General features: G+C 36.3%; 2 protein-coding genes across 2 annotated transcripts; both read left to right on the forward strand.

The window, feature by feature from the left end:
- Positions 1–1991: 1991 nt before the first annotated feature.
- LOC110828668 (uncharacterized) lies at positions 1992–5848 on the forward strand. Its single transcript, XM_022061592.2, has 3 exons — positions 1992–2095; positions 3549–3785; positions 4809–5848. The coding sequence occupies exons 1-3, from the start codon at positions 2081–2083 to the stop codon at positions 5211–5213; spliced, it is 657 nt and encodes a 218-aa protein (XP_021917284.1). The 5' UTR covers positions 1992–2080; the 3' UTR covers positions 5214–5848.
- Positions 5849–9398: 3550 nt separating this feature from the next.
- On the forward strand, positions 9399–15629 carry LOC110828674 (cuticle protein 19). Its single transcript, XM_022061603.2, has 3 exons — positions 9399–9492; positions 13855–14025; positions 14885–15629. The coding sequence occupies exons 1-3, from the start codon at positions 9478–9480 to the stop codon at positions 15194–15196; spliced, it is 498 nt and encodes a 165-aa protein (XP_021917295.2). The 5' UTR covers positions 9399–9477; the 3' UTR covers positions 15197–15629.
- The last annotated feature ends 231 nt before the right edge of the window (positions 15630–15860 follow it).

Below are 15860 nucleotides of genomic sequence, written 5' to 3' on the forward strand. Positions count from 1 at the left end.
AAGCGACACAAGGGCCACGCCTCAGACCGCTCGGCCACTGTGACGACTGTATGTCAAATATCAAATATAAATAAACTAACAAAAATGTTTTATAAAATATAATTTACTTGAACCGACAAGTCTCATCGTAATTATCTGACAACACTGGGGAATTATTTGATATTGGTTACTAACCACATTAAATGGAACCGAGCTAAACCTAACTGAATCCAATCCAACTAAAAGGAACGCAACTAAACCAAACCAAACCCAACGAAATGGAAGTAAACTAAATCACCTACACGAAACACTGATAAAAAGTAACTCGCATTATGTCTGCCGGAAGAATGACGTGTGGGGAATACAAGTAAACAGCGTTGTTCTCGACAAGGAAAGTAAACATTAAAACCAGGGCTGTGGAGTCGGAGTCTGTAAAAATGTACCGTCTCCGGCCTCGATATAAAATCCTAAGAACAATTTCTATACCGTGTGAGCCGCTGTCAGCCTCACGCTCAGGGAGATTCAACGACGCGTTGAGCCACATGATGTGGGAATAATGTCTTGTAACTTTGGCTTCCGTACCTTAAGAACACAAACTGTCTACAAATCAACCGATTTCTGCAATAACCATGAGACGTGTATTTAAATATAGGTTATAAGTCTAAACAGTAGGCTGATGATTAACGTGGTGGTGATGAAATATCTTGTGGTACCATTTACCATTTTAGTAGGTTTACCCTTATTAATACATATTGAACTTTTATGAATGAGTCGGGGTCGGAGTCGGAGATTTTAGTACCGACTGCACAGCCCTGATTAAAACTTTCTAGGGCTTGCGTGATAAACATGCCCGGGCGTTGTGTTCAACGGGTATTACTGAGTGCGAAGCGGTCTGTTAATGTGTCACCTGATGCGGGAATGGAGCCAAATCAGAGAATATATCACACAACCCACAATGTTCAGAGTAACAGCTGTGTAGCACATCGACAAATCAACATAAATTTAGACTGAATAATTTAAACTTTTTATATGCTATCAGGTACTTCCTTCAGACCGAATCAGATCTGGGGGAAACACAGCCTCCTATCCAATGCGCTCCGGGGTATTTTCGTTAGGAGTAAAACGGCCAGCACTTCATAAGCATGCATGGTACGGTGCTTAATGATGGCTGTCTTCTGGGTAGTTGCGCCGTGTAATCTGGTAGAAGCATACCGACGTTACAGAGGAATTTAATGCTTCCATAGTCAGGTCGCAACAACTCAGAAGTTTCGCCGTCATGAGAAAGTGAAACCTCACCGGCATGGTGCTTAGTTAAGGAACAGAACTCTTTTACTAGCCAATTGCCGGTTTATCGACCAAGGTTTTCTTAAAATAAATGTATTTAATTAAACTTCTTATGTCTTATATCAGGCATCTTTAATAAAACTCCTATTTAATAACTGTAACAACGCGTATATTAATCTACAAAACAAAACTTTGAAAAACCCATATACAATGTAAACAGCGCATTTAAATCTCTTAAAGTGACCCATGAAATTAATGCACTGCAAGATACATTTCTGAATTCTTATTTTTAAATTAAATTCATATTTTAAAAACAGGTAAAATATACGTCATCTCGCTTACGAAATAATAGTGGCTAAACGGCCAGCTTTATGCATTACTGTATTGGTCACATCAAACGGATATGACGAAAGGGGGAGGGAGAAACAATGATCTTTTATTTCGATAAACGTTTCCCCACTGATTTGTATTAATTTTTAACTTTCAGGATAACTTTTATAATTCATTCATTCTTTCATTGTAGTTTACAGAGACAAGTGAAATGTCTGTCTCAATCAAGCTACTACACAATAGTAACATTGTTTCGCTCGAATGATCGCGTGTTTCACAGCGTATAAGGTTATATATCCCGTTTCACGAAAATCCAACAGTCCGAGGGCGGGGGGGTGAGGGTACGAACGAGATACATGCAAATAAAAGGCAGGGCGTGACCACCTCTTACCTATAATTCACATTGATTCAGTCCATATAAAAGACATCACAACTGCAGTAGACATCATTGAACAGCAGTGCTCGTTACAGTTTACATCTCCACCAGATGGCATTCATGAAGGTACAGCAGCAAAACAAATAGGATTACAATTGTAGAGAACAAGTCTACTTTATTTATATTGCATTTCGAGTCCACATGTAGCATAAATATATTTGTTTAGGAGCTCATATAAAAGTTTATACCAAGCTATTTATATTACAAATCCATACTTAAATTACATAAATTAAATATGTTTTCTATATTTAAATAAATGGGAGTTTCGTACGATTATATGTACTATTAAATTAACCGATACAAAAAGCAACATTTTTAACACGTTTAAATTTTATAAGAAATGATCCAATTTAAGGCAGAGTCTTTGTTAAAATAATTTATGTTCGTGTCATAAAATTATATTTGCTCTTACCATGTCTAAAACAGAAAGAGGCAGAAGTATTACGAGTACGTAAAGCTAACTTATTGGCAGCTTAATTTAAATTACTTAAAAGAAATGTAGGAAGATCTTAAATTGTTCTGTTGCAATTTGGCATTGACTTTTCAGTGTAATAAGATAAATCTGAAATTATACGTAAGTGTATAGAACATTATTTACTAATGACTATTTTCAGAAGTTCCATAATTTGTACGAGGGTGGCATGTAGCACGCATGGGAAGACGTAATATGAATACAACATTTTGGCTACAAATCCTGAATGGAAGAGACAATTTGGAAGAAATAGGTGTAAGCGGAGGATAATATTAAGATGGATCTTGGGTAAATGTGGTTGGAGGGAGTAGATACGATTCATCTCGCCCGTTATATGAATCGAATGAGGGCTTTTCTGAACACGGTAATAAACAATCGGGATCCATAAAATTAGTGGAATTTCTTGACTAGCTTAATGTACTATTAGCTTCTCAAGAAGAACTCTGTTCCATGGAGTTAGTTAATGCTACTTTAAACAAATAAAGGAAACTTGCAATCAGCCATTTTGCAATAAATGGGTATTCATAAATTTTTTGATACGCGGCCTAATTTAAAATTATAAACAAGAAATATGTAAGTCTATTCACGTCTATAAAATTATATACGCTAAAAAGAACGGCCATTACCTGTTGTATAAAAAACGTTTACTGTTACTTTAACACAGAATGCCTTTGAAAAAATCTGAAATCTACATTTATACACAACTATTCCCCCTTGTTTGTAATAAAATTTTCGTCGAATTTCGAGTTTAAATCCAAAATATCTATCTCCGTTGAACTAACGGACACAATAAATTATTACACTGATTTAACCGCAATAAAACTCATATACTTTATTTCACACATTATTTCGTCATTAGTTTCTTATAGCACGATGTAGGAGGCTACTACATATTTATGACAGAACATATATGGCGAGATTTTAGGTTCTGACGGCGGCGAGACATCAACTTTACCAGCATTACACAACATAAGCTTCCAGTTACCAAACACCATTTCTACAAATTCATATAAATTTTCTCATTAATCGAACGTGCTATCGTTTCAGGTTGTGATATTCATCGCTCTGCTAGCAGTCAGCTATGCAGCTCCTGGCTACGAGATTAATTCCTATGGTCACTATGGTCCTGTGGCTGCAATAGCTCATGCCCCTACAGTGAGCTATTCTCATGCCCCTACAGTGAGCTATTCTCATGCCCCTACGTTGAGCTATTCTCATGCCCCTACGTTGAGCTATTCTCATGCCCCTGCAATTGCACATGCTCCCGTGGAACTGGAACATCACGTGAGTTGCTTTAACGAACGGTTCTCAGGTAGCCATTAAATTGCTGTTTTGATGCATAAGGGAGGTCTAGAATTGTCATAAAAGTGCATCAAATTTAAAATAGGTGATAACTAGTATTAATGTTGTCCCCACTGTCATCATACTGGTTAAAATTTTTACTTCACGTATTCAGAATATTACGTGATATATGAAGTTACAAATGTATCAACATTATTTCTATTAGTGATGTCTGCTACCATTATTTGGTAAATATATAATAAAGTAAAAATATAAACACTTTAAGGAAGAACGCAGTATGAATTTCCTTCCAGGAAAACACGTATAAATCTATTTCTTATAAAGACAATACTAACCTTTAGAACATGCATCAAATGATCTATCTTAATAAAACGTCCCAGCTAAACAAACACCAATTACAGATGAAGTAAAATCTCCAGTATATCGTCTAAACTGATTATTCTGACCCCAATAATTAGAAGGAATTGTGGAAATTTTTAAAATAATAATTAGAAATATATGTGTGTATGTATGTGTGATAAATCCTTCTCAAAAGTTTAGATATTTTCATATGATAAAACACAAAATTGTTTGTGCTTTAATTGAAAAAGTTATAATGCATATGTATCTTACAACTTTTCCAGCTTAGTGTAAAGAATAAAATGGTTGAAGGTAAACTTATTATACGGATTAACTTAAAACTATCGCATGAATTTGTCATCTTATCCGGTGTTCATCACTTACATATAAGATCAAAAACTTAAAGAACATTGTTATTAAAAGATTTCAAAAATGTTAATGATTACTCATACACATGCAGTTTCACGAAGCTTTTTAACAAATCGTCACTTCAGTTTAAAACTTCTGATATCAAAGAGGTAAAATAACGACCACATATTCCACAAAACATTCAATTAATGAACAAAACATTTCATGTAAAATGATCATGACAAACGATCCTACAAACCTCTCTTTCTCATGAAGGGAAAATGGCTACAAATATTAAGTTGTGAATATTTTATCCAGGCTCCGGCTAATTACGAGTTCAGTTACGGAGTTAAAGATGGCCATACCCACGACATTAAGGAACAGGCCGAGAAGCGAGTTGGAGACAAAGTTGATGGTTACTACAGCCTTGTTGAACCTGATGGCACCACCCGAACTGTACACTACACCGCTGACGATCACAACGGATTCAACGCTGTTGTCAGCAAGTCCGGACACGAAGTTCATCCAGCCACGGCAGTGAACGCAGCAGCAGTTGGTCTCAGCTACCCAAAAGCAACCCCTCTCGTCACGTATCCTGCGGTCCCCAGCTACTCCCACGTAGCTCCCGCGGTGAGCTACAGTAACGCACTGGGACACGGATATTCTGCAGGCGGACTAGGACATGGACCCAGTCTGGGACACGGTTATGGCGGGTATCATTAACTTCAACATTATCAGGTCATGATAACTGCATCGGAAATAATTTCACAAGCATTTTGAATTTCATATACATACGTATTTCAATGACAAATTATTATTCTATAATCCTGGAAATTTCTACGTGTCACTGGCTATGGGCTGGATAAGCGGGGATCAATTCTCGGCAGAAGCAAGAATATACTCTTCTCTTCGGCACCGAATCCATATTGGTTGTAGGTTGCAGTTTCCTGTCTACTTGGTACTGGATTCTTTCGGGGTGGGGGGAAGATCTTCATCCACTGCCGAGGTTAATGAGTGGAACTTAATCTCTACTCCTCGGAACTTCATAGCATGGGTCTTAATTAAACATCACCACTCTGACTGTATTCATTCAAACGCTTCAACTTAATATGAAATACACAGCTCAACTTTCTCTTTATACACTTAAAATTCCCACACATGTTACATACAATCCCTTGAATGCATCCTGATTTCACAAAACCTTTAATTTTCCACGTGCATGTTAAATTTTATAACACATCATGATTTGTGAAAAATAGTTAATAGCATGAGTAATGTATTTTTCATATAAACTTGCAGTTTTGTTACTTATGCCACTGTTATATTGATGGTGTTATAAATAAAATAATATTACCAGATCGTCTTAGGTCATTTTCACCCAAATGAGACCACAATCCAACTAAAATACTGAAACATATAAGATGTGTTCATACAGGAGTCTCGAAAAGTTGTGTACACAAAGTTAATATACCGTATTTTAACAAGTGTATTTTTTGTGACATTCTGTATATGCCTCGCGTTATCTAATGATATACTGAAACAATATACAAGACATGCTTAAATTTAGACATATAATATGCGAGTCAGGGACGAAGTTGTGTGTGTCAGTGTGTAAAACCTATTATAAGCACAAACGCCCGGGAACAACCAGCAACTTCGATATAAAACTATAATTCATCATGAGATACTGAACTGAGATGTCTGTTTTAAAATTAACTGTTTAAGTTAATACATTCCTAAACAACAAATACTTGAACTAAATAATTCCATGAAGCAGAATCTTTGAGAAGCAGGACGTTTAAGAAATTCCCCGCTTTATAACCTAAGAATCATTTTCTTGTTTAAAAAAAGATAAAACCACCAGTCCTTATCCTCAAGCAGAATAAAACCATCTATTTCTCTAAGTTACATTTTAATATTATCTCATCATTTAAGTCATGTCTTCGAGTCCGAGCCCTTTAAGTTCTCCAATTTATCATCTTCCTCATACGTACTACAAGCCCAACCAATCTACTCTCTTTTGATGTTATCATCCTAATTATATACACATGCATATGTGTATATAGAGTAAAAATTATGGATCTCTTCATTGTGCAACTTTCTTCAGTCTTCTATCACTTAATGCCTCTTACGTCCAAATATTCTCAACACTCTATTTAGAAACGTCCTCAATCTGCGTTCGTTCCTAACGTGACAGACAAGCTTACAAAATAACAGGTAAAATTACAGGTCTCTTTAATTTTTATTGTTCTGACAGCAGACGGGAGGACACAAAGGTCCTGAGCTATATCGTAGCGAGTATGCCCAGAATTAAATCTGCTCTTATTTCTTCGTAAATGCAATTTTGACTTGTCGATATTAATATCCGAATTCCTTTTAAATATATACCAAGACGTCGGTTTAATATATTACCTACATTTTGAGCCCTAGAGATAATGGTAGTACGTTCTTCGGAAACGTTGGTATCTAATTGCAAGTCCGCACAGTAGAGCTTCAAGTCCCATTTCTGGTCCTTTTTTTAGAGAATTCTTTGTCACGGCGGGTGTAAGGCTTCCAGATGTGGAAGACAGTTGGAAATGTAATAAATAAGCAGTCGTGAACAGTCGAAAAGGGGTGATCCTACAAGCAACTCTTCACCGTAATAAAACCGCGTATCACGAAATGTTACACAGGGCCTCAGCACATCGTTGGATATTCCAAAGGACGCACGCAATGGAAAATGAATTGAGATTTGGAATATAAAATGTTTGGTGTCTCTGTTATGTGAGATTCTCTGAAAACAAACCAAACGAACGAGAAAATAAGAAAATTCAAAGTCCACCAACCTACTTAATCACGCATACTTACTTATTTACTCTATGGACCCGAGTCCTTCCTGAGTCGCTCAGCCACTTAAGAAAGTCCCAACATTTTTTGGAACCAAAGGTTTCATTACCGTGTTCTCAAAAGCCCGCTACTGGTCCCTATCCTGTGCACAAAAAATCCATCCCAATCCGAGGCCCTATGTACCACTTCGTAATAAGTTATTTTTATGGTAGAGATTTTTTAGCCCCACGCCCACACGGGCGAGCTTTTGTGAACATAGTAATGAAAATTCATGCTTCATAAAATGCTGATTGTATTAACTTCTAAAAAGGGGCTCTATTCTATGAAAATAATTAAATGCTTTTAATTTGCTGAAGTGGGTGTTACATCTGCAGTATGCACATTTGCTTCGATGCCTTCAATGAAGAGAGACAGAGTAAAAGAGATAGAAAGTATAATAGAAGAGAAGGAGTAAAGAGAAAATTATGGAAGAGAAGTGAGAGAGATTAAAATAGAATTATTTTGTCAGAAGGTTCTCAGACTTTGCCCGCTCGTCTTTCTGATAAGGGTAAAAAAGTAAAGACGTTGAGGTGGTAAGGAGTACAGACTTGAGACAAAAGGCGGAATTTTGAATTTTTTATTACTGTATGATCAAATGATAATTTTAAACGATAAGTAATCCTTTAGCTTCCACAGTAAATGGGTAATTCTGTTAAATTTAAATAGGGGAAGCTGCATAAGAATCGTGCAGCAGGAACTTGATAATAATCATACTATTTGCTTAAAATTACAGGAAAAGAACGAAAAGCATTCAGGGAATGTTTTCTTGTTCTCATACACGAAATCGGCTCGGACCTCGCAGAAAACTCTTCGGCCAATAACTCAACATATGACACGGCTGATACACATTTCTCATTAATGAGGCCAGATGGCGGTAGTTTTCTACAAGGACAAAAAAGAAAACGTAATTTGTAATTAAATTCCGTGGTATCACGAACTTCGGTAAGATAGAGATCACAATATTATCAATGCAACAATTTTTTTATGATGAGAACTGAAATTCAATACCTATTTTACAATAACATGTTGCATGTAAAATGACGAGGGCTTCGATGGAAAGGAAGGGTGTTAAGTGTCAACGGCACTGAGCTATGAAAGGGGTTGGAAATAAATAATGGAGAATTTTATTTGTAATTTATTTAACGATGCTTTTATATTATTAAACTCATAATCTGCATTACATTCCCCGAGAAGGCTGGAGAAAGTTTAATGCACATAACATACTAACATTTTGCCGTGGATAGGATATTAATGCTCCCTATGATAATGGATAGTGGATATGCGAGAACGCGAATATCTAAAGCGTGTATAACAAATAACACCTCTATTACCAGCATGCGTTAGTACATGATTGATTTCTGTTATTTAAAGATGATATTTTAAGCGTATAGCCACAAACGATCGTTAAAGGTAAATTAGTAATGATTTGAAAACGGGGTCTTGCAAATTTGGAGAAACTATAAGAACAACGGAAAAGCTTTTAAAAATAGCCAATTAAACAATATCAGTCTACAGCGTTACCGCTTAAATACCTTGACTGATTGTACTCATACGTTCTTACTTGAATAACTGCAAAGTGAAATTAATATAGAATAACACCCATGAATACAAAAAAAAAATATTCGAAACAATTTACAATTTTATATAGTTAACTGAATCAAAATATGCAAATAAACATATAATCAAAGAAACGTAATATCTTAAAATTAAAAACAACATTTTAATATTAATTTACTGCTCTTTAATGTGATTAAAGAGTCCATAATAATCAACCATGCAAATCAACTAACATGTTATGTTCTAACAGTCGGTTTGCTACGTGCGTTGCTTGTACTTCAAGTTGTCTGACAACATTTTATGTCTCCAGGGCCAATAATCCGGTTTTAAGTGCACTACCGCTTAGTTGGTTTGAGGAAACAACCAACATTATTGGTCGGTTAACAAACTTAAATAATTAATCTCATAGGGCAACCAAGAAAACAGCTGAACGGGACATGGCGCAGGGGGCGTGGCTGTCTGTTCATAATTAAATAACAGCATTTCCAATAATATATAAATACTGCATTATTTCAATACAGTATTAAAACCGCAACAGCTTCTGACGTTTGCAGTGGAGAGAGCAATGATGTGTGTAAAGGCAAGTATCAGTGTTGTTCGAGAAGAAATATTTCAGAGACATAATTTTGAAGTGCATATACGCCGTTTTTTGAATGTAGTCTGATTCGAGAAAGAGAATGCATCTATCAGCAGTTCACTTTAAATATCTTATGGGAAGAGCGAATACTTATTAATTACTTTTACGTCCGTCTGTCCGTTCGCCTGCCTACCCCTAAATAATTATTGAGCCTTTTAGTCTAATCGCCTTGATAAAGGTATTTGTAAGCACTTCTGAAACGTCGGTATACTTGTACCACACTACTCGGCCCTACATTCTAGTTAGGCTAACTTCGTTTTTATTTTTATTTAGATTGTCTCATTTTAAGGCCTTTTTTATTTACGAGTCTATTTTTGGGACAGCGGATTCGTGAAATATTCACCTGAATGAAATTCCGTCAATAAACGTTGTTATATTTCAACAGTGCATTTATTTATTTCTAATTTATTTATTGGCGTTATCAGTATATGAAACTATGCAATTTCAACGATTAATGAATAACGAAGTGGAATATAGGGTACTGCACAAGGTTTTACCTGCAGTGTCGGGGGAGGGGGGGGGGATTACAACACATCCTAGGCTAGGCGACCTGAACCCCGGACCTTCCGAACACGAAGCAGGTATATACTAGAAGTTAGGCTGCGGTGTTTGGTCTGATTCATAATATACATAACTTATTATCGCCGTCACAGAGGCCACGTAGTCTGAGGCGTGAGTCTTGTTCCGCTTGGTCACTGGGACCGTGGGTTCGAATCCCACTCAAGGCATGGATGTTTGTCCACGTCTTTCTGTGTTATGCTGTCCTGTGTACAGGTAGAGGCCCTATGACGAGCTGATCACTCGTCCAAGGAGTCCTACTAACTGTCTAATAGTTCAAAGCTAACGAAAAATTGGGACCTGCAGATGCTCAGGGCGCTGAAGAATGGGTCGTATAAAAATACATAACATTTCACAAGCAATGTTTTTACAAAAGCAAGTAATTTCGCCAAAATCACTAGGATGACAGAATCTTTGATTGTGCGCCATTTAACATATTTTTTTAAATTCCCGTGTTTGAGCTGTAAACCACTCGATTTATATAACACACAGAACACATTTAGACAAGAGTACCTACAAAATAAAGCACATTTCCAGTACTTGATTTTTCCATTCCGATCGTATTGTAACAATTACGTACCTACAACTAATAGGGATATAACTTATAATAAATATTCACATAGATACAAAACAATGGGGTAATGAAATTAGATTATCATATTATTTATAGGAACGAGAACTGGGGATTCCCTTAAAATGCGGCTGTACGAAATCGCAAAATAAACAGGACTTAATCTATTTCCACGAGCGCTTTTAAGCGACGTCTCTTTGGGCCATGTGATATAATTCACTTAGATTAGATTCGAGTTTCTAATAGGTACGAGAGAAAACCTACAAATTGGTTAAAATTTCTCTTCCTTTATCATTTATGTAAATTGAAATCTCATGTTATGATTAGCTTCAGAATAAGATATATTATTTATTGTCCGGACAGAATAGTTTTTTAAGTGACATCCACCAATTTTATACAACTGCTATGTTCTCTCATAGACTTACATGTAATTATTTACACCGTTAATTTAAAGATGCTTTGTTATCTTCATGAATAATATAATACAACAATAATTGTAATAGACAAGTAGGTAAGTAGAACTGAGTTTTTCACGGCGCTGAGTCCGTGGATGGCTGTCTAATGTGTTGTTGCTTTGCGTAGTCTGGTAGAAATTTACCAACATTTATGAGGTCCTTGCTGATTCCATCATCAGGGAAACGTCGGTTAACTTCTAACAGACTACACAAAGTAACAACCCAGAAGATAGCCATCATCAATTGGTAAGTTCGGTAAGCGACCGTGGTCTATTTTAAGGCTAGGAAATATGAAAATATAGTTAGTCTCAGGACTAATATTCAAACACGGTATTCCAAAGTAGGAAGCAAAAATTCTGCATCCTACGTCGGAACGTTCAGTGTTCAATACAGGTTACATACAGAATTACCAAACCAAAAATGTTTGTTTGGTTGAGCGATTTACAAAATGAGACAGTTCTGCTGTCAATGTTACTTGCCGGTACGTCTTTAACTTAATTTATTCACCAACAAATACTGAAGACAAGTTTTACCATAAATCAACTATAGTTGTTGCTGTCTACAATACTAATTGCAACATTTATCAACTTTACACGACACTTTTATCTCTTATGAAAACCGAACACGTCCATAAGATTTATAGTCTTATTACAGTACAGCTTCAACTTCGATTATAGTTCCACTAGTGCAGACAATACCTTAATCGAAAGCTGTTTCATCCGTTTACTTCAAAGTTCCCTGACATTTTCTGTACAAATGAAAACTGAGCCAGTTTGTGTTATATTTCTCCAGTCGTTTATCAGCGCCTTCTGCGCCATAAATACTGAGCAAGTCGTCAAGTCCTCAAAGGTGCATGTATGGAATACATAAACGCGTTCTTTGCAACTTCTGAATTTGTAATAAAATATTACTTAGACAATTTTAGTTTCAAACTGTGTAGATTACTTATTCTTAAAAGTCTTCTTTAAGAACCGCAAATCGATAAAAACGTCATAATTCCCTCAATCTCTCTCGTAACACTCTAGATTCGCAAGCAGGGGGTGATAGAATTTAATCTTGATAAAGTGAAATACTTTTTTTTTCATGCAGCAGTTATGTTGTTATTCCACATTATACAACAATTTTTTACAAATAAGGTTAGTATTTTCCGAATATCTATACTTGCTTACTTACTTTGGATACTTAGACGACGAGTTTTTAAGTGCCTTGAGAATCTGCGGGTCCCAACTTTCGTTGGCTTTGATCTATTAGACAGTTGGTAGGAAGCTTTGGACGAGTGATCAGCCCGTCGCAAGGCCTCTATCTGTACACAGGACAGCACAACACAGAAAGACGCGGACAAACATCAATGCCTTGAGTGGGATTAGAACACACGGTCTTAGTGACCACGCGGCCACAGTGACCGCACCCGAATATCTATAACCATACACAAATGTATAGCCCTATTGCAAGTGGCACTAGTGTCAATCCCACCTCACAAATTCGTTCGCCAACCATGTTTGTATTATCGATTGTAGAAAATTGGAAAATTCGATTTCAGGTTAGTCCCCAATGGCATAATGTCCACACTAAATTTTATCCGTATCTGTTCAGTGGATCCCGAGTTGAATCATGTGGGCAGATAGACGAAAACGGCAGACATGATCATCCCTAAATGCGCTCACTTTATGAATATCGTGTGAATGAATCATAACTAATAATGTGATACTTTATGAGATAGGATATCGCGGACGAGTGCAACAGCAGATGTCGTGGTTCAAGCCACGTGATCGGCTGCTCTGACTTATGATCTTAATGGTTTTCATGGTTTCCTCTAAGAAACTATCGGGGCATTAGATAAGTCACTTTCTTCACATTTATAATTCACTAATTACCCTCTATTCCGACGCTAATTGATATGACGTATGGTGAAATGATCGTTCCATGAACCCAGAATACATAAATAAAAAATAAGCGTCTGAAACACAAATTTTAATCTAGATAATATTTAAAATACATTTTATAAATAGATAAAAGTGCTCGTTAATTGGTTCATTCTTTTAAAACGATTATAATTGTTTCTTCTGAGAATCATACAAAATCCATAAATAAAATTCTGTGGGCAAAACTGAATTGGTGAATGTTAAACTGAATAGTACATACAACTATCACTGCGGCTTGAAGGGTTAACAGGCCGTATCTATAATAAAATTATATATTTTTTTAAATAAAGTTTATTTGTTTGTTCTTCATTTTTTTCACTTTATTATTATCCTTTATAGAAAGCTGAAAATGTCGATCTATGCTCTGCATATTCTCTTCGTTACACAACTATCACAGTTAGTTTAACTATTTATGACATACATTAACAGGCGAATGGATGTGTAGTGATATAGCTGTTCATCCTGAAGTTGGTAAAAATTTCGATAAATGAACAAGAACCTGTAGTAAGACATCAATTTCTCAGGGCGGCGACTATTTAGATCTGACTGTCTTCTAGGTCGTTGGACCGAATAGTCTAGTAGTAGATAACCTACGTTTCTGATGTGCTTGCTACCTCCATCGACAGGGCGATTTTTCGTAGCAGCAAACACCTCTGAATTGTCTGTAAACTTATACCAGATTACACGGCGGAACAACACAATCGACAGCCATCTTAAGCAAGAAAATGGATTTAAAATGACGACCATACCCAGTGGAAGGAAGAACACTGCTAATGTCAGGTCTCTATTTTTGTTGCAGATCGCAGTTATCGTAGCTCTGGCGGTGACCACGCTGGCTTCCCCAGTCTACGAGAGTCAGTCGTACATCCAATCCAGTTCTGGGCATGCGATCTCTCATGCACCTATACTGACCTACGCACAAGAACCTGTGATCACTTACGCCCATGCTCCAATAGAAGCCGAACATTACGTACGTAAATCGAAAAGTTCTAAGAGAAATCTAATTTCATGGAATCCTTATTGTGATACTAATAGTCAGTTAATCACTCAAAAAATTACCTATTTTCACAGAACCCAAATTTCATTACCATGCTCACAAGAGCCCGCCATCTTTCCTCATTTCGAACCAGATGAACTCGGTCCATATTCTCACACCTTAGCTTCAAAAACCATATTACAGTCATATATAAAGTACCATGTTAGTATTACCTAACTCCATCAAAGACCTTCTCAAGGTTGTGATAATCGATCAGCTCATCAATAAACCTCCAGCCTTTATGTAATTTGAATATTCGATACCGTGTTAAAAACAGCCTGTCAATGGACCTTATCCTAAGTCGCTTTAACACAGCTCAAAATGGCACCTGATTTTAACATTAGATTCCTATCTATACCTTGGCATCCTAAGAATTCTCTTTCTTTCAAGTTCTCCTACTAAAATTTTGTATTTATTTACAAATCTTAAATATAATTATACAAATTTCGCCTAAAAATTATCACACCTCACATCCGATTCTTTGAACAAAAAGGTGAACTGAAATTTAAAAAAATGTTATTCGTAATCAGAACCACGTACAGACACCAGACGGGTCATGGTACTTTCACTTTTATTTAATCCAGAAGGAGCATGCAATGGCTCCTATTCAACGACTATTATCAACATTAGTCACTTTGTCGAAGTACTTACAATCTCATACTGCTGATACCTAAGAATACACACTGAGGCTTATTTATATTCCGCACATGACACTTCATTGCACAGAAGCACTTCACTGTACCTTTTCCCAATTAGAAAATATCACATCTTCGTAAGTTTCTTACTTTTTCAGGCTCCCCCTCAGTACGAATTCAAATATGGTGTCAATGACGAACACACTCATGACATCAAGGAGCAGGCCGAGAGACGTATTGGGGACAAAGTTGAAGGTTACTACAAGTTACTTGAAGCTGACGGCACCACTCGTACCGTCCACTACGCCGCTGACAAACACACCGGGTTCAACGCGCAAGTCGTGAAGTCCGGTCACGCTGCTCATCCACCACCTGCACCAATCCAGAAAGTGGTAGCTGCTCCTATCCTCACATACACCCACTCAGCACCTACTCTGAGCTACAGTAGTGGGCTGGGGGCCTACCATTAAGATCCGCGTCATATTTAAGGTTCGACTGCTGGTCAAGCTCTAGAAATAGGACTATGTGTGTTCGCAAATGTGATATATTTTAGTTAATGTACGATCGATCGCAAAAATTTGTATTTCCAGATTGTTTCTACTGTTAGAAAAAAAAAACGTACCTGGCCATGCTCATGTCATCTATTTATGTCTGTTAACAAATATTAAGCTGGAATAATGCCTTCTGACTTTCATCACCCATTCTCTGCATTTTGTACATTCACGAGTACAGTACAATCTAGTGGATGGAAAGAGAAACTGTCTTCAACGGAAACAGTTTTAATAGATTGATTTGAATTATGTGCACAGAATATTTTCATAAAAATATGAGTAGCTATAAGTTATTATTTATAATACTACTGTACCAATTTTATTGTCAGTAAATATATTGATATCCACTTTATATTAATTACTTTGTCATTTATTATTACCTACTGCATTTAATTTAATAAAATCAGATCCACTTCTACAGTAGAGAAGTAAATTATTTCATAGGTTTCATATTAATATTGTATAAGCTACGAGTATTTTAATGAAGTTGTTAATTAAATTATGAAATATAATAGCACTTCAACATAATTATATTACATTTTAAAACAATTTGTTTCGTTCGTATAGATAGGCGAACAGATAT

Source organism: Zootermopsis nevadensis, unplaced genomic scaffold (assembly GCF_977971745.1).
Source record: "Zootermopsis nevadensis isolate Lab colony 2312 unplaced genomic scaffold, Znev_1.0 Znev_ptg000016l, whole genome shotgun sequence".
Taxonomy (NCBI): domain Eukaryota; kingdom Metazoa; phylum Arthropoda; class Insecta; order Blattodea; family Termopsidae; genus Zootermopsis; species Zootermopsis nevadensis.